A 22925-nucleotide genomic window follows, 5' to 3' on the forward strand; every position below is an offset into this window, starting at 1 on the left:
TATTCTTTATTTTGGGCACAAATTACATAACTGATTTTTATTTTTCTCCTTATAATGAGCTAGTTTCCCCAGACCAAATAGTTTATTGTTTCTCCATTCATTTGTGGAGTGGGAAACCTTCATCATATTTCAAGTTCTTTGCTTTCTCTTCTATTCCCTTGATTCACATATCTATTCCTGAAATTGTATCATACTGTTTTTATGTTTAGAGCTTTCAGGTGTGTTTTAATATCTGGAAGGATAATCCTTCTAATTTTATTCTTTTTCAAATTTGTCTTAGCTTTGTCAACATTTCTCCCTTGGACCAAATCTCAGCACAAATTTGTTGAGTTCCTCAAAAATAATCTGACTGATATTTTTAATGGAATTGCATTGACTTTATAGGTTACTTTAGGGGCATGTTGATCTTTGACCATTATTGAGTTCTCTCATTTGCGAACACAGATACTGCCATTTTTTTTTTGATCTTTCATGTATTTTAATAGAGTTTAAAGTTATTCCTCATAAAGTCTTGTGGATTATTCTTAGTTATGTTATTTGTAAGTACTTTACTGTTTTATATATTTTATTTCTTTTCCTAGTTGATTATTTCTGATATAAAGAAATGTCAGTAATTTTTGTAAACTAATCTCGTATCTAACAATTATGCTTACCTTTTTTGTCTGTCACTTTGGTTTTTCAATATAGATTATTATATTGTCCAAATATAATAACTATTTTTATGTTCTTCCATTCTTGTTTTCTTATTTCAATTTTTTGCAGTTATTGCTTATTTTATTTCAAACAATATAATTAATTTACTAATTATATACTATAACTACATATTATATCATTAATTAAAGTAATCAAACAGTTAATATACTTTATTTTAAATTTGTTTTGGGTTTACTGAAAAAAATCATCAGAAAGTATAGAGTTCTCATCATTCCCTTCCCCACCCACCTCCCAGTTTCCACTCTTTTTTTTTTTAAGATTTATTTATTTATGCATACAAGAGCTAGGGTATAGGGCAGAGGTGTTGGGGAGAGGAGAGGATTCACCAGAGACAGAGCGGGGAACAGATCAGGCAGACTGACTGAAATAGGCAGACCCACTGAGGGGAGCAGTGGGCAAAACAAAAGAGTTCTGCCATGTGATGTTGGTAGCTCCCTGGCCGGGATCGAACTTGTGTTGCAGAGGCTGCGGATAGCTTCATAGTGCTGTGCTTAATCCCTTGTGCCACCAGGGAGTCCCCCAGTTTCCACTCTTACTAACATCTTGCATTAGTGTGTTACATTTGCTACAGTTGATAAACTGATATTGATGCATTATTATTAACTAAAGTCCATAGTTTACATTAGGATTCATTCTTTGTGTTGTCCAGCTCTATAGGTTTTGCTAATGGAATAATGTCATGTAACCACCATTATGGTATCATACAGTATAGCTTCATGCTCTAAAATATTCCTTGGGTTCCATATATTTACCCTACCCTTCTCCTACCCCAGCCCCTGGGAGCCACTGATCTTTTTATTATCTGTAGGGTTTTGCCTTTTCCAGTGTGTAGCCTTTTCAGACTGGCTTCTTTCACTTAGCAATTTGTTTCCTCCATGTCTTTTTGTGACTTGACCACTCATTTCCTTATCAGTGAATAATATTACATTATCTGGATGAACTACAGTTTACCCATTCATCTGTTCAGGGAGAGTTTGATTGCTCGCACATTTTAAGTATTGGTACATAGATGTGAGTTTTCATCTCATTTAGGCAAATATCTAGGAACATGACTGCTGGATCATGGGGCAAGTCTATCTTTAGTTTCGTAAGAAACTGCCAGACTGTCTGCCAAAGTGATTGTACCTTTTTAAATAATTTTTTATTTTATTTTTTTTGTGGGGAATGAACTGGTGCTGCAGAGCCTGCGGGCAGCCTTGCAGCCCAGCGCTCAACCGCTGTGCCACCAGGGGAGGCCCAATTTTTAAAATTTTTTAAAAAGATTTTATTTATTTATACAAGAACTGGGGTACAGGTCAGAGGCTCGGGAAGGAGAGAGAATTCACCAGAGATAGAGTGGGGAGCAGAACAGGCAGAATGACGGAAGACGCTGCTGAGGGGAGCAGCAGGTGTGACAGGAGAGCTCTGCCGTGCCTTGTTGGTATCTCCCTGGCCAGCAGGGAATCGAACCTGCGCTGCAGAGATTGCGGACAGCTTCACAGGACTGTGCTCAACCCACTGCACCACTGGAGTCGGGGTGGGGGGGCGAGTGTACCTTTTTTATTTCATCCAGCAAGGAATGAGAATAATGTTGCTCCACATTCTGGTGGTGGTATCAGTTTTAGGATTTTAGGCATCATAATAGGTGTATAGTAATATATTACCGTTTTTTTTTTGTTTTTGTTTTTTATAGAGGCATGCTTTATTTATTTATTTGTTTGTTTGTTTGTTTTTGTTTATACATGCACTGGGCACAGTCAGAAGCACGGGAGGGTGAGAGAATTCACCAGAGCCAGAGCGGGGAGCAGAGCAGGCAGAAGGACCGAAGTACACTGCTGAGGGGAGCAGCGGGCGGCAGGAGAGGTCTGCGCGCCATGTGGGACCCTCCTCCCGTGGCCAGGGAGCAGCCGGGGATCCAACCCGCGCCGCAGAGGTCGCGGGCAGCTTCGCAACCCAGCACTCAACCGCTGCGCCACCAGGGAGGCCCTATATTACCGTTTTAATTTGCAAATCTCTAATGACATAAGATGTTGAACATCATTTCATGTGCTTATTTGATATCTATAAATCTTCTGTTGTGAAATGTCTATCGGATTTTTAGCTGTTTTTTAATTAGGTTGTTTTCTTATTGTTGAATTTTTAGAATTCCTTGTCTATTTTAGGTAAAAGTTCTTCCCATATCCATTTTGAATTAGTTTTTGTGTAAGATGTAATGACGGTGTTTTGATTTACTTTTTGCATGTGGTTGTCCATTTGTTCAAGCACCATTTCTTGAAAAGACTCATTTCTCCATTGAATTGTCTTTACTACTTTGTCAAATCAGTTGACTCTGTTTTTGTATTTTTAGGCTCTCTGATTCTTTTTATCAATTTGTTCTTTCACGAATATCACATTGTCTTGATTACTCTGTACTTTTTAATTTATGCTCTCTAACCTTGAATTTCTAAAAAAAGGATTTGAACTGGATTATAGTTTTAATCATGATTAGAAACAGGACAATTTTAATAAAAAGATAAACATTGTAAAAATTGTGATATTAACTCTTCTGGCAGTGGCTCAACGCTTTCAAAAAATTAGGGCACAAGTCAGAAGGAAAAAGAAAAATATCGGGTGGTTTCACATATAGGAGGAATATAGGGGAACAAATAAGGGATCAGTGGAAAAATAACAATACATAAATAAAAGCCAAAATTAACAGGCAGCTATAAATCAGGGGCATTTTGTGGGGGAGGGGGAAGGGAAGGAATCAGAACAGGGGAGGGAAAAGCACAGGGGACTGTGGTGATGGTGCACGGGTGAATGGTGGTAGGATTCTATGGGAACTATACCTGAGAGGAGAAAGCAAACATTGTACAAAAATGAACAGTGATGTAAAAAATGTCTATATAAATATATAAAAATTAAAAATGTTAGGACACAGAAATATTACAATAGATTATGAACAGGCCTGAGGACATTTTACTGCTATAATTTATCTGAAAATATCAAAAAACCTTTTTTTAGAGAGAAAAAAATCTGAGGTTGGGATATCTGTTTTTCTTTCATTCTTTTGGTGGTTAGTTAGTTAGTTGGCACTGCACAGTGAACTATATATTGCTCATGGGAGACATATTACAGTCCTTTAGCTATTTTAAGAATTGAACCAGCAATAGATATTTGTTGAAATATGCATGTATGCAAGTCTGACCACAAATTTTGGATTTTTTTTTAGGTCAATGAGGCTTTCTTTCACGTGATACAGCGCAAATCCACGGGCAAGGTGCTTATCTCTCTTAAATAAGTCCTCACCTCCATGGAAAACTCAGCATGTCCAAATTAAGATTTTCATCTTTTCAAGAAATCTGACTTCCCTCCTCTGTTTTTAAGGTGTTACTACCTTCCTTTATTAATCCACATTCAAAATCTGTTATTGTCATCTTTTGATTCTCTTTTCTTTTTGCTCATAATTTCTTGTCCAAACTTGGACCTGTTTGAGAATGAAAAGGTGCTATTAATAATCACACTAGGAAAACAGCCTTGGCCAACTAGGCTCTATTATCATGCAGTTCATAATACATTAATCACCAAATTCTATTATCCTCACCAAAAGCTAATTCTCATTCCATATCATTTTCCCATCCTGACTAATTATGTCTCATCTACTATTTCCAATGACGTCCTGACTGGCTTTCCTACCTTTCAATTATCCCTACCCCCTCCATTCTTATTTTACATTATTGCCATGGTGACCTTCCCAAAGCACAATTATAGCTATGTCTCATTTCAAAAAACCTGCTACAGATCTCCGTTGCCTGTTGGAGTATAGACTCCTTGAACTAGCTTTTTGTTATGACCTTGATTTTACCCCCATCTGCTTCCCAGCCTTGTGTTCCACAGTGCCACCTGTACCCAAGTGTACTCTTAGGTTTCCTGTCTCCTCCACCTCCTCTCCTTGCTCTGCTCAGGCTGTTTTCTCTACTCCCTTATCTTTGCCAAACATAAGCCTTCCTGACCTCCAAGATATACCTCTGCCACAAGCCTTTCCTTGAAGGAGGAGGGTCATCTCTACTCTCCCCCTCTTCCTTCCTATAGCTTCCTCCCAAGGCTACGTCATAGTCTGCCTTGCATCATAGGGAGCAGCATGTCTGGTGGCATCAATAAAGGGTTTAGAATCCAAGATAGGGGTTTGAATCCCAGTCTCACTACTTGGAGATGGTTATTTAAGATGTCTCAGCTGTCTTCTTACCATAAAGGTTGTCCTTGGGCAAAGCACCTGGCACATGCTAAACAATTAACAAACACTAGTTATGTTCTCTTCTTTCTCTCCTCTTTTTATCCCCTTGAGAGTGGGTACCATGCCTGATTCATCTTTGTACTGCCCATTATGCCTAACAAAGTGACTTACCCTTGGTAAATAATCAATAAATCGAATTGAAATTGAATTATCTGCAAGTATTAAATTGTGAGAGTCAGTAAAGAATATGTTACCCTGGAAGGAATTCAGATATCCGTAGATTGATGCACAGATAAAATATGGTGTACATATACAGTGGAATACTGTTCAGCCTTCAGAAGAAATGGCAATTTGACATATGCAACAGCATGGATGGCACTTGACGACATTATGCTGAATGAAACAAGTCGAACATGACAGGACAAATATTGTATGATTCCACTTATATGAGATTCCTGGAGAAGTTAAATTCACAGAGCCTAAGATGGTGGCTGCTGGGGGCCAGGGAAGGCAAAAATGGGGAGTTATTATTTAATGGTTCAGAGTTTTAGTTTTGGAAGGTGAAAAGTTGTAGTGATAGAGGGTAATTATATTTGCAAAACAATATGAATATACTTAAATGCCACTGAACTGGACCCTTAAAAATGGTTGAAATGGTCAATTTTATGTTATGTATATTTTATCACAAAAATGTTTTAAAAAATAAGAATCTATTATCCTCACATCTTAGTGAATCCCTTCAGAGACGAGAACAGAGTATTAGTCAAATGCCTACTGTGAGAGCTCCAGGCTCCGTGTGAGCCCTGGTCTGTGGGGGGAGGTCTCCTGTACATGCTGCCGGAAACTAACAAGGAGGAGGGTTGGGTGGGGATGAAACAGACAGACATCTGACAGACAGACAGACATCTGAGTACTCAACTAAAGGAGAAAAGGGTATCAGATTTTATTCTTGCAGTCCTATTCCAATAACTGTGGTGAGAGGCTTTGTTTTCTAGCTAGGTACCTCCGATCTTTTGAACATACCTGTCTTCTCAGAGGCTCCTCACCAAGTAAGCTTCTGGAAGAATTGAATTGTAAAACAGGGAGTGAACATTTTCAGGAAGAATTTGAAACTGAGAAACTAGCAGAAGGAAGGGAGAGGGGAGAGATGTCAGAAAAACCACCCACATGTGATGGGCCCATGTGGTATTTGCCTGAGGGCCAGAGCACATGCCGCTGCCTCTGCTTTGCCCAGTTGCCACATTTTTAACTTCCTGGGGCCTATGTGTCCAGTATGCTTCTCCTCACCTGCCCACTCCCCACCTGACTTCTTCCAAGTGTGAGCTATTTTTGTATGTAAATGAAAGTTGCCTTTCAAAAACAACAAGACACTAACTTTGAGGCTCATCTTAGGATTTCTGACACCCTTTGGGATAATTGAAGATTTGCTGGCTAGATCCAGGAAGGAAGGAGGCCAAGTCTGGACTGGGACAACCTTTCCACTCTGCGGAGTTGATCAGTAGGTGTCACTAGTGGTAAAGATTGTCGCCAGGTCACCATGCCAAAGTGACTTAGATGGAAAGAAGCAGTCATTAAGGAGAGTGAGTTTCTTCAGGCTTAATGAGAATTGGTTGGAACCCCTAATGACCTGTTCTCTGCTCGCCTGTGTTCCTGCTTCATTGGAATGCTTTGATTTGAAAGCATTTGACTCATATTTTAGTCATCGTTTGGTTGTTCTACCATCTGAGCCATTAGTTGGTCTGAAAAAAGAAATCAATGCAGTTCCAAGTGACAGCGTTTATTCTATATTCACAGAATTTTCCCAGCTTTTTCCAGTAGGCTGGCTGCTGAAAAATCACGCCCACACACCTACCTCTCCGTTTTCAGTAACTGCGGGTCTGTCCACCTGCACACACTTAACAGCCAAAAGTAAGGTTTTGTGCTTTTCACTGTGGAATAATGTTGTCTACATATCATCAGTGTATTTGTCCCTGTTCCTTCCACTATAATCTGTGTGGCTTTAGAAAGCTATCTTTTCTCTCTGAGCTATGGTAAAGACAACAAAAGATTTGCTACTTGCCAACTAAAGGAAAATAAAGGTGTATTTGCATTATCACTTTTACTTTACAAAAAAAAAAATCTAGCTAAGAAAATTCACACTTTTATTTCTTCTAAATTGTATAAATGAATATTTAATGGCTATAAAAATGACTAAAATGTTTTTTACAAAAGTCACATGAGGGGAAGACCTAATTAAACCAACAAATGCTGGCATGTCTATTCCATTTCCCTTCTTTGTCATAGCTTCTTGCTAGATAGACGGTCTGAATTAGAAAGATGCTGGTTTCTGGAACATTTTCATTGTTGAAGAATCATAACAAAGTGGTTTTTCCCCCTTTTTGGTTGTATTTTGAGATGGTTCATTTATTGCACTTTGGTGAATTGCATCATTATTTTCAAAATGATGTCACAACAATACCACCTGTTCATTAAAAGTCAAACCAGCAAGAAGTTTGTGAGTAGAGATTATGAACCTGTTTTTCTCTATCTTGTGTCATTCTTATTCTTCAGGGAAGCCACTGTAAGTAATTGGTGTTAGTCTTATACACCTTTGAAAACACATATATACGCAGTTTAAAAAAAAGAAATAAGTTTTGAGAATGACTGCACACTATGGTGTGCATACTGTTCTGTGATGTACTGTGTTTATTCAGTGCTGTGTGTCATGGGCAGCATTCATGTTACTGAGCATCGAGTTATCTCATTCTTAAAAAAAAAACCAGCTGCTTAGGTATTCCATGAGTAGGATTTATATCATATAAGACTATTTTCTTATCCACAAACTTGTTAATTTATTGAACAATAAATAATTGTTTGATGTGCCACTATATGCTAAGCTCAGCACAGCATAGGGAATATTATGGTAAACAAAAGTTTACAAATCTTTTGTAAAATGGTCATTAATTAATATACAAAACCATGCCAAACCAGTGCTGTATAAAGTAAAATGGGGGTATTGAATTCAGGTTGGTCAATAATGGTTTCTTTGAGGAAAGTTCCTTGAATCTCTAACTGAAGAGGGAGGTTTCTTGAAATTTAATTTTAGGAATTTACATAGGCAGGGAAGAAGGGGAGAATATTCTAGGACCCTGTAGCAAATGAATGCTTGGCAAAAGGGGCTGAAAGAAGTCTGTGGGGGTGGGATATGCAGGCAGATGTTGGAGAGGAGGCTGGAGAAAGGGCCAGATTAGTTGGGGGCTTGTGGCCAGTTATAGGAGTTTGCCTTACCCTAAAAGCATTGATGTGTTGTAACTAGAAGTGGGGGTGGGGGGTGGCATGACCAGACCGGCTGAAAGAATCCCTCCAGCTGTAGTGGGGAGAAATGTCTGGAGAGGAATAGACCAAGTAGGAGTCCTTGAATGTCCAAGTGAGAGATAAGAGCTGTTAGACAGAGATGGTGATGATGGGGAGGGAGAGAAATAGAATGAAGAGCTGTGCAGGAAGTAAAAGTAAAAGGATTTGGTGTTACATTGGATATAGGGGTGGAGTTGGGGAGAAAGAGGGAAATGTCAAGATGACTCCTAGGTTCCTGGTGATATTTAAGAAGAGGAATGTCCAAAGAGAATTGTGTTTTCCCAGTGCAAGAGATATGGTGAGAGCAGAAGATGAAACTTTGCACATTTTAAGACAGCAGGAGATGTCAAGTGTGTGATTTTACATACTTGCCTGATGCTCAGAAAAGAGATGGGGCCTCGAGACATAAATCTGGGAGTTACTGATACTTGTGAGGTGCCTGAGATTGCCCACGGGGAGCATGAGAAGGGAAGAGGGTCTGAACTAGCCTCAAACATCTTTCCTTTCAATAGAACTATAAATACTTCACAACTGAGCTGTCCATCACATGCGTTCTAAGGAAGGCTGTATGGTGCAGAGGGTAATGAAACACCCTCCTCTCTCTGGAGGGCCAGGGACTGGGGTCTAATTCCAGCTGTTTGACCTTGGCCTAAACTCATCATTTTACTTTTCTCAAGTGAAAAAAGAAGATAATAATTTGCTTTTTCTACCTTGCATGGTTCATGTGAGGGTCAAATGAGATAATGTATGTGAAATTGCCTTGCAAATTGTCATTTTCATAATAGATGACAAGGTTGCCTAGTGCCAGCATGTTCAAATTCATTTCAGAGTTGAAGCAAAAATGTTTATTTTTTCAGCATATGCTGGGTTGACTTAGTGCAAAAGAATTGTTTGATTTTTAAATAAAATATTTTTACATTTTATTTTAGTTGAGGTCGTTGTGTTATTTCATAAAAATGAATAAAGTGATGGGACCTGATGACCTGATGTACCCCAGAGGCACACAGAGCCAGGGAAGGTCTAGAGAAGGAAGCCTAAATGAATGCAGACAGTAGAGAGAGTTCTTTCTGAGGGATGATAAAACAATTAGGACTGTGCCAGCAAGACAAGGTTGAGAGGGGAATATGATTGGAATTTATACAATAGTGAAAATCACAGGATAAACATATGAATTTATCTGCAGCACAGAAACTAGGACCAACTTTATTATTATAAATAAATAGTTTTAGGGCAAAGTGAAAATAGAACTTCTTTGCACAGCGATGGTATAAATACAGAACTTGCTACTTTCAAAGTTGGCTGGGACCAAAAACAAATGTTCTATAAGAAAGACTTATATTATTGGAGGATAGTTTTACAGGAGATTAGAAAATGAACTCAGGGCCTCCCTGGTAGTGCAGGAGTTAAAGACAGTGCTATCAAGCTATCACCAGCCACTGCAGCATAATTTCAATCCTGGTTGGCCAGGGAGCAAACCACATGGGGCAGCAGACCTCTCCTCCTCGCCCGCTGCTCCCCTCAGCAATGTATTTCAGTACATCTGCCTGTTCTGCTCCCCACTCTATCTCTGGTGAATCCTCTCACCCCCGCACCTCTGGCTTATACCCCAGTTCTTGTTAGCATAAGTAAATAAATCTTTAAAAAAAAAAAAAGAAAATGAACTGAAAATTATTAGGATAAATCTCTCCCATCCTGGAGGATGACACCATAGGGAGTAATCACTGAGCTTTCCTGTCTGATACCTGTGTCCAAAGCAGCTCACCTGGGTGTATATGCAGAGAACACAGAACCCAGATTTTGGGCTCAGATGGTTTAGGTCCCAATTTTACCTCTCTAATCATAGGGAGACACCTTCTTTTTATGCGCCTCATGTTCCTCACATGTTAAAAGAAAGAAGGGAAAAAACAATTCAACATTAATGCCTAAGTACTACAAGAGATTCTGGAGAGAAAATAGGGCTGATGGTGTGGGTGACCGGGAGTTGCTGGAGCCTGGACCCGGGCCCTTGCTAGGGGAGGCTCTGGGAATGCATGGGGCTAGCCTTGGCTGTTAGAGACATTTGCAAATCGTTAGATGCTGTTTAAAAACAGAAATAAAATTGAAGATTATCGAACACTAAAGATCCCCCTAAAAAGATTTAAATGAAATGATATTTGTGGAAGTGCTTTGTAGATAAATGGATAAGATCCTTAAGAGCATAATAATTTCTATTTTTATTGTGGCACTTTCAGTTCTAGGCCCTACAGGTGGGTTGACATTCACCTTATCCTTTCTGATTCTAATCTCCTTCAGGAGCAGTATTTGCCAACTCAGAAATGAAGGAGAGGACTGTGAGGGCAAGAAAAAAAATCCCTCCTTTAGAGAGGGGAGAGTAAGAAAAATTCCTCATTCTTATCCATCCAAAAAAAAAAAAAATGCCACCTCCAAGACTGGAGTGTTCTAATCTCTGGGTGATTTGGAGGGTACTTGTGACTCTTAGGAAAACCAAAAAAGGCCAATTCAAGAGTGGGGTGAGAAAAAACATGAGGACTGTTTTCTTAGGAGTGCTTGTAGGTTTTAGGGTTTAAGAGAGAGAGGAAAATATGGGTCTGAAATTTTCTTTCCAAATGGCCATGGCAGTTCACTTGGGTGGGAAAGCTGATGGAGATTTGGGAGGTGGGTGGACAGGTGAAATGTGTCAGGTCCTCTCAATTTTGTGTGTATTCCTTGAGAATCTGACTTTGGCAAAGGGGGTACAGCAACAGTAGAAAAAGAGGACTGAGAACAAATAACTTCTAATTTCCTCCATGCAAATATGAAAGGCTTCACCTGGCTTCCAATTTCTTCAACATGCACCCTTCCCTGGCCTCATTTCCCATGGGGTATGAGATCTGGAAGAGCTGAAAGGGACTGTCCCATGAGTCATATAGCTCTGGATTTGAATTTATTCTTTCCACTAATTAGCTGTGTGGGCTTGGTTTCCATTTCATAAAACGGTGACGATAGTAAACCCCTATCCTTGATAGTAAACCCCTATCCTTTACTATCCTTGACGATAGTAAACCCCTATCCAGATTACAGCTGGTCCTCCAACAAATCGAGGGTAGAGGTACCAACCCCCTTGCATAGTCAAAAATCCATGTATAACTTTTGACTCCCCCAAAACTTTATTACTCATAGCCTACTGTAGACCAGCAGCCTTATCCATAACATACAGTCGATGAACACATCTTTTGTATGTTATATGTATTATATACAGTATTCTTATAATAAAGTAAAATAGAGGGAAGAAAACATTAAAAAATCATAGGAAAAGAAAATACATTTGCAGTACTGGATTGTATTTATTGATATTGTAGATGTCCGTATAAGTGGAACGATGCTGTTCAAACCTACGTTATTCAAGGTCAACTGTATATCTGTGAAGCACTTAGCAAAGTGCTTACCAGTGTCCAACAGGTCACTGGTCCTGAAGGAAAGTCGTGACCGATCAGCACTCTCTGCTCCAAGGTGTTGGGTTGTGAGATTGCCACCTCGGTGGAAGCAGGGGTCAGGGTGTGCTTGCTCACTGTTGTGTCTGTGATGACCCATAGTGCCTGAGGAAACTGCAGCAAGTACTTATCATGCACTTTCTATGGCAGTTATAGCCATGCAGGGCCCAGCTGCAGGCTGGTTTCCTCAGTGAAACCAATCATTCAGCCCTGAGATTGCCAGGGATTTGCATGTTGTCCTGTTGCATTGTGTGTTAGTCTTATGTGCCATTGAAGTTCCACATTTAGTGAACATTTGTTATCACCAGGGCACTGGGTGAGAGAGCCACTGTGGAGTACATCCTTTATACTCAGGGCCTGTCTCTGACACTTTTTCCCTGAGTGGGATCCAGTGCAGGAACATACCTGTCTTGCCTCTCTTACATGAGGACGACTTCTCTTCTTATGTGCTGCTTTTGACACATGAACCAGTGGGATGCTTTGCAGGAAACTTTCCCTTTGAGGTCCCCAGAAACATATAAAAAATTTCTGGCACTTACAGAATCCTCCTTCCTGGTATCTTTGAGTTGATGGGAAAGTTGCGCAGGGGGTGTATATTCTTGCTGATGTGTCTCAAAAAAGAATAAAGTAGCCCTTAGATTATCTTTCTCATAAGAACAGCATTCACATGTCACCTGGTACCACTTTCATGTAGCATAAGGGTATTGCTTAAAAGAGTCTCCCTCTTTTCCTTTTGTTCTGAAAATTATAAAAGCAGGTGGTAGAAGCTGGAACAGGCCCATGAATTTCTTTCAGAGAAGAAAGGGTCAAGGGCAGTGTCTTTGAAGGCAGATGTGGGGAAGCAGCCCCAGCACCTGAGCATCTTCTGTCTTGGTTTGTGCTCATGTCTGAGGTCCACTGTCTGATGTAGATTCCAGACCACCTTTCTCAGTCCTGATGGAGCCATAGCAACCCAGTAGTGAGCCCTCCCTGCAGCTTCCAAGTCAAGGTCAGTGACCTCTTTGTTCCTATTGAAAAGCTCTCTTCTGACTTCAGCTTGTAAAATTTCTGATATTTTTCATTTTTACCCTCTCCTTTTCTTTAAAAGTTATTTTTAAAGCTAAAAATAACCATAAGGAGACCTTATGATCCTCTTTTCACTGACCTAGATACTTTAAGAGCTGGAGGTTTGACAGCAGCTTCTCATCTGGGGATAGTGGCCGGCTCTCAGGAGCCTATGAGCTAAATGTATTAATAAAATATTAATCCTAGTTCCCACACATAAAACACTCTTGTTGTTTTCCTACCTATCCAAACCCCACCCTTCAATGCATTGTAGACAAAGCCATGGACTCTAGGATCAAAGACTGGGTTCAGTTCCTGACTTGGAATTAACAACCTTTCTGGCCTCGGGCAAGTCACTTTCTGTCTGTGAACCTCAGGTTCTTCTTCTTGAAAGCAGAGATGCTAATAATATCGCTGAATGAAAGCTCAGAGCTTAGGGTCCAGCCTAGTGACTGAAATATACAGAATGGACACCAGGAAAATAGTTTTCAAACTCCAGAAAGCCCAATTTGAGTAACCCTGGAATCATTAATCTTCTCTATCTTTGGATTTCTGTATTATCCAGTCTATCTACACCACACGATTTAACAATGAACTCAACCTTGTCTTTAATATGTAGCTCTACTGTTTTCACAGCCCCCGCTGGTGGGGAAAGCTGCTTTGCAGGACCAACCTGTGCATTTTATTTTTCTTGTATCCATGTTGGCATAATAGGCACTTAATCCTTGATCATTGATTGATGGAGTACATTACTGGTTTACCCAGATTTGGGTTCTACAACACAGGTTATTTTCTTTGTCTTTGTTTTTTCAGCTTTACTGCTTGCTGCTAATGGTGAGATAGTGGGAAATCATTGAGCCTTTTGTTATCTTGTCAATTTGTAGCTTCTCATCAAATATATCCTAAACAGCTACTCAAAGATATGCTGACCTACCCTGAAGGCAGTTTTTTTGGATTGTGTATCTACTAGGAGATAGTTTTTTCCTGAATCAGCTAGGTTCTCTCACTCTGGCAGGCTTGCGCATGGCCCCTTGAGAACCTGTTCCCTGCCTGGGCACTAAGGTCTATAAAGAGGCCAATAGCTGGCCCTTGGTTGCCATGATGGCTATCAGTGGGTTTCACAGTGGCCCAGAGAGTGTCTGAACTTTGAGTAAGTTCCCTGGCAGTCGTATCACCTCCAAATGCTTATTGTGGTTGAATTGTGTCTCCCTAAAATATATGTTGAAATTCTAGACTTCAGTGCAAGTGTGAAAGTGGCGTTTTGTAGAAATAGGGTCTTTACAGACGTAATCAAGTGCAGATGCTGGATTAGTGTCATACTGGATTAGTGTGGCCCTAATTCAACGACTGGTACCCTTACACGTAGAGGGGACTTGGACACACACCACCCTGTGAGAACAAAGGCAGAAGATGGAGAGAGAGAACAGAATGACGTAGTTCAGGCCAAAGATTGCGGAGCCATGAGTGCAGGAAGCAGCAAGGAGGGATTCTCCTTTTCAGAGGGAGCATGACTTCTAGCTTCTAGAACTGTGAGAAGATAAACTTCTGCTGTTTAAAGCCACCCAGTTTGCGATAACTTGTGGCGGCCTTAGGAAACAAATACACTGGCGAAGAGTTTACATAAAATATAAAAGAGAGGCTCTAATTAGAATCGATTGCCCATCATCCCTCAAAGGCCTTGGTGTTAACTCCCCTTCTCTGGTGACAACTCTAGTCCCAGCCTCTCGGGCTCTCCTCCCCTCAGGGTTCCATATGTCTCTTTATTTAACTGTCTCTAGCACCCCATAACCCCAAGCCCTCCTCTGAGTCCTTATAATTTCTTCTCCTAATGTCCCCCACCTCTTTGTTCCTATATGTAAGTCACTCCTGGGGATGTGAAGACTCCCCCCAGTGACCCAGGGCCAGGGTAGGCATCTGCTGTGCTCCTCATGGTCCCTCCCAGACCACTGTGTCTCCCTGGCCCTACCCTAGCTTGGAAGCACAGGCCATTGATACTTCATAAACTCTCCTACTGTCATTGTCATTTGCCAACCTCTTCAGTGAAACTTGAAGTCCAGCTCACTAGCCTCTCTTCACCACCTCTCCTGCCCTCACTCTGGGCAGTCCACTTAGATCAGTCAGTGCCAATCCTGACCGACGTTAAAATCATTTGGGACTTTAAAAACCCCAGGCATATACACAATGGAATATTACTCAGCAATCAAAAAAGATAAATTTGTAGCAACATGGATGGAGCTAGAAGGGATCATGCTCAGCAAAATAAGCCAGAAAGAAAAAGAAAAATACCAGATGGTCTCACTCATAGCAGGAATTTAGAAAACCTAAATAAGGGACCAGGAAAAAAGACTACTTATAATAAAATAAAAATAAAAATCAACAAGCAACCATAAACCAGAGACACACTACGGGGGTTGGGGGGAAGTGTAGGAGGGATTATGGTCAAAATAAGGGGGATGGGAATTGTATGGGGAATATAACAAAGATGAAAACGCATACATTGTGCAAAAACGAAAAATGATGTAAAAAATATATAAAAAAAATTAAAAACAACACTGGAGGGAATACGCTTCGTACTTCTCAGTTGAGTCAGAATCTTTGAAGTGTCAGAGGCCTGTATGTTTTTTTGAACTCCCCAAACCATTCTAGTATGTGCCCAGGTATGGGAACTACTGGTGGAGGTGATCTGAGTAATAGTTTGGCTTCTGAGATCCCTATCTTCCTTACTCTGAGAAATCCATCTCCCGCCTCATCCTCCTGCTCAAACAGTGACATTAGGTGTTTGTTGTTGCCTGCACTTACCCCAATTCAAAAATGTTGATATCTGGCGTCCCCCTCTGCTCACTTCCTCATTTCCAGCTCACTCTCTCTAAAGCCCCAACTTCTGCCATGCTTTAATCTTACCAGGCCCCGTGGTCTCTCACCCTGCACCTTTACACATTCCTGTAAGGCCTCCTCTCCCCTCCCCTTACCCCACCGGAGTCCAGGGCCCAGGCTCCCCTCTCTTGAGTCTCCTGTACTCTGCTGCCTTCTCCTGGCAAACCCCAGACTTGATAACACTCTCCTTATCTAATCATAGCTGCGTCCCAGCACCAAACCTCAGAATGTGGCTGCCTAAAAATACACAGTTGATTTGCTGGCTTGAATTTTATCAACAGAGTCCAAGTGGCTGCTTAGCGGCACCTGGCAGCGCCACCATTTCCCTGGCTACTTTCCTTTCTAATTCTTTGGGAGGCTGTTTTATTTACTTTCTCTCCTAACCAGCTTCTCTAGACTCTGGCCTTCTCTTTCACTCCCCCAGGAGGCTGATCTTGCTCCTAACAAGACATTTGCACTGACATTTGCATTTCACTGTTCATACTGCCTTCCACACTCCCTCTCTCTCCAGGGAGTCTTGTGGGACACCTGTCACTGGTTCCCTCACACCATCTCATGAAAGTACCATCTGACTCCTCTACCTAAAACAGCACCCCCACCACATTTTTAAAAAAGATATATTTTTTATGCATACAAGAACTGGGGTACAGGCCAGAGGTATGTGGGGGGTATGAGAGAATTCACCAGAGACAGAGTGGGGAACAGAACAGGCAGACTGACTGAAATACACTGCTGAGGGGAGCAGTGGGTGAGACAGGAGAGGTCTGCTGCTCCATGTGGGTCACCTTCCTTGCTGGGGATCGATCTCATGCTGCAGTGGCTGTGGATAGCTTCATAGGTTGCCTCTTAACCCCTTGCGCCACCAGAGAGGCCCCCCACCACATTTTTTATCCTGACTTTTATTCTCTTCATGCCACTCACCACCATCTGATATCACATAATGAATCTGTTCGCTGATCTGTCTCCCTCATTAGCACGTGGGCTTTTAGAAGCCAGTCCCCTCCTGGTCTACTCAGTTCAAGTCTAGATTCTAACACCAGGTATAGAACCAGGCACACAGAAATCTCCCAGAGAATGAATGAATGAGGGTGAATGAATACATGAACCAACAAAGGGATGGATCTATATTTGTATTTTTAAGCTGCTGACCTGGGAGGCCTTCTAAGTGATGATTAAACATTCAAGTTTTTGATCCATATCACTCTGAATTCAAAGTCTGCTTCTGTATGTCTTTGCTAGCTGTGGGACTTTGAACAAATTACTCACTCTTTGAGCTTCAGTTTTCTCATTTGTAGAGAAAGGGGATTGATAACAGGAGCTAGGTCATAGGGATGCTGTATGGATTATTTAACATTACATGTGAAAAACATTAGTACAATGCCTGGCACATTGTGAGCACCATGAACATATTGTAAAATTTTCTGGGGACCCCCTCCCTCCTCTAGCAGGCAAGAGAGCAAAGACTTAAAGTGTGAACAGTCTCCATCTGTAGCCTATGCAGGAATTCTACTGCCTGAAGGTAAAGCCAGTCTTTTCACACCCACTGATGACCACAGAGTATATTGAACAATGGGTACCCAGCCTTTTCATCTCTGCAGTGCATTTAAAAAAAAATTTTTTTTTAGAAGTGGGGTAGAGGCCAGAGTTGCAGGGGGTGAGAAGATTCACCAGAGAAAGCAGGAAGCAGAACAGGCAGACTGACTGAAATACACTACTGAGGGGAGCAGCGGGCGAGACAGGAGAGGTCTGCCACGCCATGTGGGTTGCTCTTTGTACCACAAAGGCCGTGGACAGCTTCACAGTGCTGTGCTCAACCCCCTGCGCCACTAGGGAGGCCCTGCAGTGCACTCTGCAGAAAGGAAGAAACTAAATCCTGCATTGTCTTCCACTAGAATCAGTGTATCTTCAGTTTTGGGAACAATTTAGAACTAGAAGTACCTCTTGTGGAATAATTGTTCTTAATGTCAATGACTCACTGTTCTTACCTATACAAACTAAACTCTAACTTGTGTTTATTGGACCACTTCTCACAGAGTAAAGTCAGACTGCTTCCCAATTTTGAATCCTCTCTTTGTCTAATAAACTCTTTGTCCAACTATCATTGAGGCATTATTTCCATTTAACAGCACTGTACAAATGTTTAATGATAAAATAATATTGTTGTTATGTTATAATTATATATTATGATGTTTTATTATAATAATTAATAATTATTAAGCTAATATCTAATTCTAGAATAACCATTGCTGATAATAATAGAGTATAGGTATAAACCATAAACTGAAGCACTTTCTGAATCCTTTAATTATTCAATTATTCTTTTAAACAATCTCTGACATAGTTACTATTAAGCCCACTTTACAGATAAGGAAACTGAGGATACAAGAGAGTCAGTCATTTTCCCAATATCCATGGAGCTAAAGAGTGGCAGAGCCAGGCTCCCAGTATGGCAGTGAGTTCTCAGCACCCAGCACACATAAGTATTGTGCTGTGGTACCTGCTTAAAAAGTGGGCTTCCTACCTTTTGCACAGTCTCTTCTCGGGAGTTCAAAATACTTTCCTATAATATGACTTTGGTTTATGGTGGGTAAACATGAGATTTTTGGTCTGTTGTATGCAAGTAATTTCATTTAAGGGCTGGAGCTTAAACTTCTTTCAAGAAGAAATATTTATACTTGTTTTCTGCTGTGGGTTTTGGCTCAGTGAAGTCTGAGCTAATGTGTTGATGGGGTTGGAAACTATGTGCCTATAAGACCCCTGAAGGTATGTGTTTGGGCTTGTAGCAGTTACTGCATTTTCCACTTTTTGTTCAGTTGTTTAATTACAGATAGAAAAGTCTAGTAACTTCCTTAATTTATCCTAGATATCTGAGCCAAGGAGAATGCAGGTTCATGAATATATGGATGTATGCCTTTTGCACATTTTCCAAACGTGCTTCTTTTTAAATAAGGGGCATGTGTGTATAATGAGAGAGCTAGATTGTCTGCAGAACGGGGCCTCAAGTCCCTTGTAAACAAGGCTCATTATCGTCAGTGAAAGCCTGAACAGTACAAATATTCTCGGAGAAGAAACCTTATGTTTTGAATCTGCTTTCCTATCACTTTTTGCATAGATTTCTTTTCTTATCCCTTGAAATTACCTTGGTTAATTTTCCTCTGTAGAACTCTCAGCACTTACTGCTGACTTCACATATTTGGCATTTCGTTACAATCTGTTTTTTTATGGATTTTAATTTGTATCCTTCGTTTCATCTAGTTGAGTGAGTTAGTGATTGTTAACAAGGTCAAGGAGAATAAAGGAATCATAAGACAAGTTGACAAATGCAGATCATACTTGCTGTCATTTTGATGAGGTTTGGGGTTCAGTGAGCAGTATCTCTGGATTACCTCTGGAAAAGTTTCATCAGAGTTCCCTTTTCAGGGCATGGCAAGTTTACCTAGACGTTTACACAGGGCATGACAAGTTTACAAAGACGTTTGCACAGACATAAGCAGGTGAAACCTACATTTGTTTATTATTATTATTTTTTAAATTTTATTTTTATATTCCCCATACAATTGCAATCCCCTTATTTTGACCCCAACCCCTTTTTTCCCCTCCTCCTACCCCCCATAGTGTGTCTCTGGTTCATAGTTGTTTGTTGATTTTGATTTTTTCTTTCTTATAGTTATTCTTTTTCCTGGTCCCTTATTTAGGTTTTCTAGATTCCTGTTATGAGTGAGACCATCCGGTATTTTTCTTTTTCTTTTTGGCTTATTTCGCTGAGCATGATCCCTTCCAGCTCCATCCATGTTGCTGCCAATTGCATGTGCTTATCTTTTTTGAATGCTGAGTAACATTCCATGGTGTATATGTACCACATCTTCTTGATCCAGTCATCTATTTTTGGGCATTTGGGTTGTTTCCAAAGCTTAACTATTGTAAATAGTGCTGCTATAAACATAGAGGTGCAGGTGCTCTTTGGAAATTAATGGTTCTGTGTCCTTTGGGTAAATACCTAGGAGTGGAATTGCTGGATCATCTGGGAGCTCTATCTTTAGTAGGTTGAGGAATCTCCACACAGCTTTCCATAGAGCTTGGACCAGTTTGCACTCCCCCAGCAGTGCAGGAGAGTTCCTTTTTCTCCACATCCTCGCCAACATTTGTTGTTGCTAGTTTTTTTAATATGTGCCATTCTCACTGGTGTGAGATGGTATCTCATTGTAGTTTTGATTTGCATTTTCCTGATTGCAAGTGATGTTGAACATTTTTTCATATGCCTGTTGGCCATTTGCATTTCCTCTTCGGAGAAGTTTCTTTTTAGTTCTTCTGCCCATTCAACTAATCTTTGACAAAGGAGCAAAGAATATGCACTGGAGCAAAGAAAGTTTTTTCAATAAATGGTGCTGGGAAAACTGGGTTGCTACATGCAAAAGAATGAAACTTGACTACTACCTCGCACCATGCACAAAAACCAACTCAAAATGGATTAAAGAATTAGACATAAGACCTGAAACCATAAAATATATAGAAGGAAATATAGGCGAAACACTACATGACGTGCGCCTCAAAGACATCTTTACAGACACATCACCCAAAGCAGTGATGGTGAAGGCAAAGATAAACAGCTGGGACTACATCAAATTAAAGAGCTTCTGCACAGCAAAAGAGACAATAACCAAAACAAAGAGAAACTCCACCAACTGGGAGAACATTTTTGCACCCAACACTAATGATAAAGGACTGATCACAAAAATCTACAAAGAGCTGATGAGACTCAACAAAAACAATGAAACCTACATTTAAAGGGCAGATTTATATGAAAAGGAGAAAGGAAAAGAGAGACACTTACATAGACATATGTGGGCAGAGAACTTCATTTTGCCAGTGCAAATTGTACTGATTCTATTTGTTCTTTTGGAGAAGAGTTCATTTCTTTGTGGAATTGCTATCTATTATTAAATTAATCACTTCTAGGGTGTGTCTTGGTTGATTTGTAAGGAGAGGGGATTCTCTTTAATGGTCCTCCATCTCCATATCCCCACCTCTGGTCTGAGCCTCTGGTTACTTTTTGTAGTAGGCTGAGCCTAAGGATTTTTCACTTTATAGCTGGTTTAAAAACTATATCAATCATTTCTAACCCCACTTCCAGTTTCTAGTGTTGTGATGCCTCCATCCTAAATTTTCTATTCTTATTTAACTATCCTTTGCATAAATCTAAGGAGGTTCTATTTGCCTTGTCTAGTTATAACAAGTCAGGCTAGGCAGGATCTATTCTTAATATTTACAGCTCAACATTGTGGGATGATTTTTGAGAGCCAGAGGCCCTAAGTTCTACTGTGTGAACTTAGGCAAGCTATTCAATCATTCTGAATCTATTTCTATCTAAAATGATAGGTTGAAATAAAGATACTTCTAGTATAAAAAAAATTTGGACTCTACTTTGGATTATTTTTGTAGTTGAAAGTAAAAGAACATTTCTTTTTAATGCTGTCTTTTAAAGCAATTATATAATTCAGAAATTTTACCTAAAGCAGGCCTTTTCCCCACTTACGTTTAAAATTGAGAGCTCCCCCCACTCTGAGGTAATGAATACGCACATACAACACATGCCTTCTGATGCATTCACATATCTAGTGGATACACGGTCCTGATGGCAATAGGACATCTTGAATTTCTACCCAGTTAAAGAGAACACTCCCGTGTTGGCCATATAATAAGATAACTTAACAATCAGGTACATTCATATGCTTCATTTTAATATACTTCGTTTTAATTCAGAAAATATGACTTTTCCTGTGTTCTAATGATGTAAAATATGTTGGTTAGTTGATCATTGACCACTAAGAGTCTATTTCCTATTTCTTACTCTATTGCTGAAATGCAGGGATTGGTAGGTCTACTCTAATTCCCTCTTTTTCCCTCAATTGGCATTTTTTTCAAATGATTTCTGAGTGACCCCTGAGGCTGTATGGGTTGAAGAGCAAAGCCTTTAACATCTCTGTGTGTGCACGTGCTCTGGTGGCCTTCCCTCTGCAGCCTACATCATAGAAGGACAAGCTGGTACCCAGCTTTGACATCAATCTTCAAGAATAGTTGGGTTGCGTGAGGTTGGGTTGGAAGAGTGTTTTACATTTCTCCTTGGCATGGCTTGTTTGTTTAGTATAAACCCAAGAACATCTTTAGAATTCTTGAGTGTGTTTGGAACACAGAAAGGGGAAAACCCACATTTATTTAAGATTTGGTGGAAGGACTTAGAAACATAAGAATTCAAGCAAATTACCACTTGTCAATAATTTCTACATAATAGAAACAGCTTTATTGTTTCTTCTGATCACATAAATAACATTTTTCTTTGTATAAAAGGAAATATATGTAAAATTATAGAGCATAAAAGCCATGTTTGAATCCTTCCACCTGAAGGTATATAATTAACACTTTTGTCAACCTACATATATGTCTCTTTAAGCACAAACCTCATTCATATACAGATAATCTTAAAGGAATGGGATGAAATAAATGCTGTTGTGTGGTGAAATCTTTAAAAAAGTTACTTCCACCCCATCCACTGCCTTTGTACACTCTCTACTTCAAACAAAGGAATTATTATTAACTGCTAGACATATACCTTTTATGTACTTTTATCTAAATAGATGCATAAATACTCATATATAATCACATGCAGTTATATATATATATATATATATATATAATAACAGCACATGGGATAATTACTTTTTCACACAATAATGTGTTATAGATACCTCAGATGGGATGGTATTATATTTTTATTCTCAATAAATGCTGTAGAACTTCCTCCAAGTGAATTGATAGAGACCTAACTTAATTTTTGTTGCTAGATATCCTAATATTCCATTTCATAAATGTTTCATAATCTATTCAACTATTTCCCTATTCATGAATATTCACTGTTTCAACAGATTTGCCGTTCAAAGCATTTTAATAAACTTAAATCCATAATGCTGAGTCCCTGAACTTTACTTTTTCAATTTCTAATCCTGATTTTGATTTTGTCAGCTATTAACTTGCTGTCATCATTGTTTAGAAAGTCAATATAATGTTGAAATTTTCCTTGAAATTCTTATTTAGGCACATGAAAGAGAATGTGTGGTTTCTTTCTGTCATCTCAGTTCGTGGTTTCCCTCACCAGACCTTCTCAATATGGTGGCCAGATCATGTTTCCAGCCTCAGGATGTACAGACAAAATCATCCCGTTGGGAAACTGTGGCTGAAGCAGAAAGGTTCTGGGCAGCTGACGTGGCAACACAGTTCACAGTGTCTGCCAGCTGTGAGTAACA

General features: G+C 39.9%; 1 protein-coding gene across 3 annotated transcripts in view; it reads left to right on the forward strand.

Moving 5' to 3' along the window:
* LOC119241249 (quinone oxidoreductase-like protein 2) overlaps positions 1-6984 on the forward strand; it is a 31401-nt gene extending 24417 nt beyond the window's left edge. For 2 of the 3 annotated variants that reach the window (XM_037506415.2, XM_037506417.2), the window contains 2 exons: positions 3905-3952; positions 6701-6984. In XM_037506415.2, the coding sequence (XP_037362312.1) occupies positions 3905-3952; positions 6701-6724 (72 nt within the window). In that variant the 3' untranslated portion in view covers positions 6725-6984. The other variant, XM_037506416.2, reaches the window with a different exon arrangement.
* Positions 6985-22925: the final 15941 nt, after the last annotated feature.

Source organism: Talpa occidentalis, unplaced genomic scaffold (genome assembly GCF_014898055.3).
Source record: "Talpa occidentalis isolate TD23 unplaced genomic scaffold, MPIMG_talOcc4v2.1 talOcc4.12, whole genome shotgun sequence".
Taxonomy (NCBI): Eukaryota; Metazoa; Chordata; class Mammalia; order Eulipotyphla; family Talpidae; genus Talpa; species Talpa occidentalis.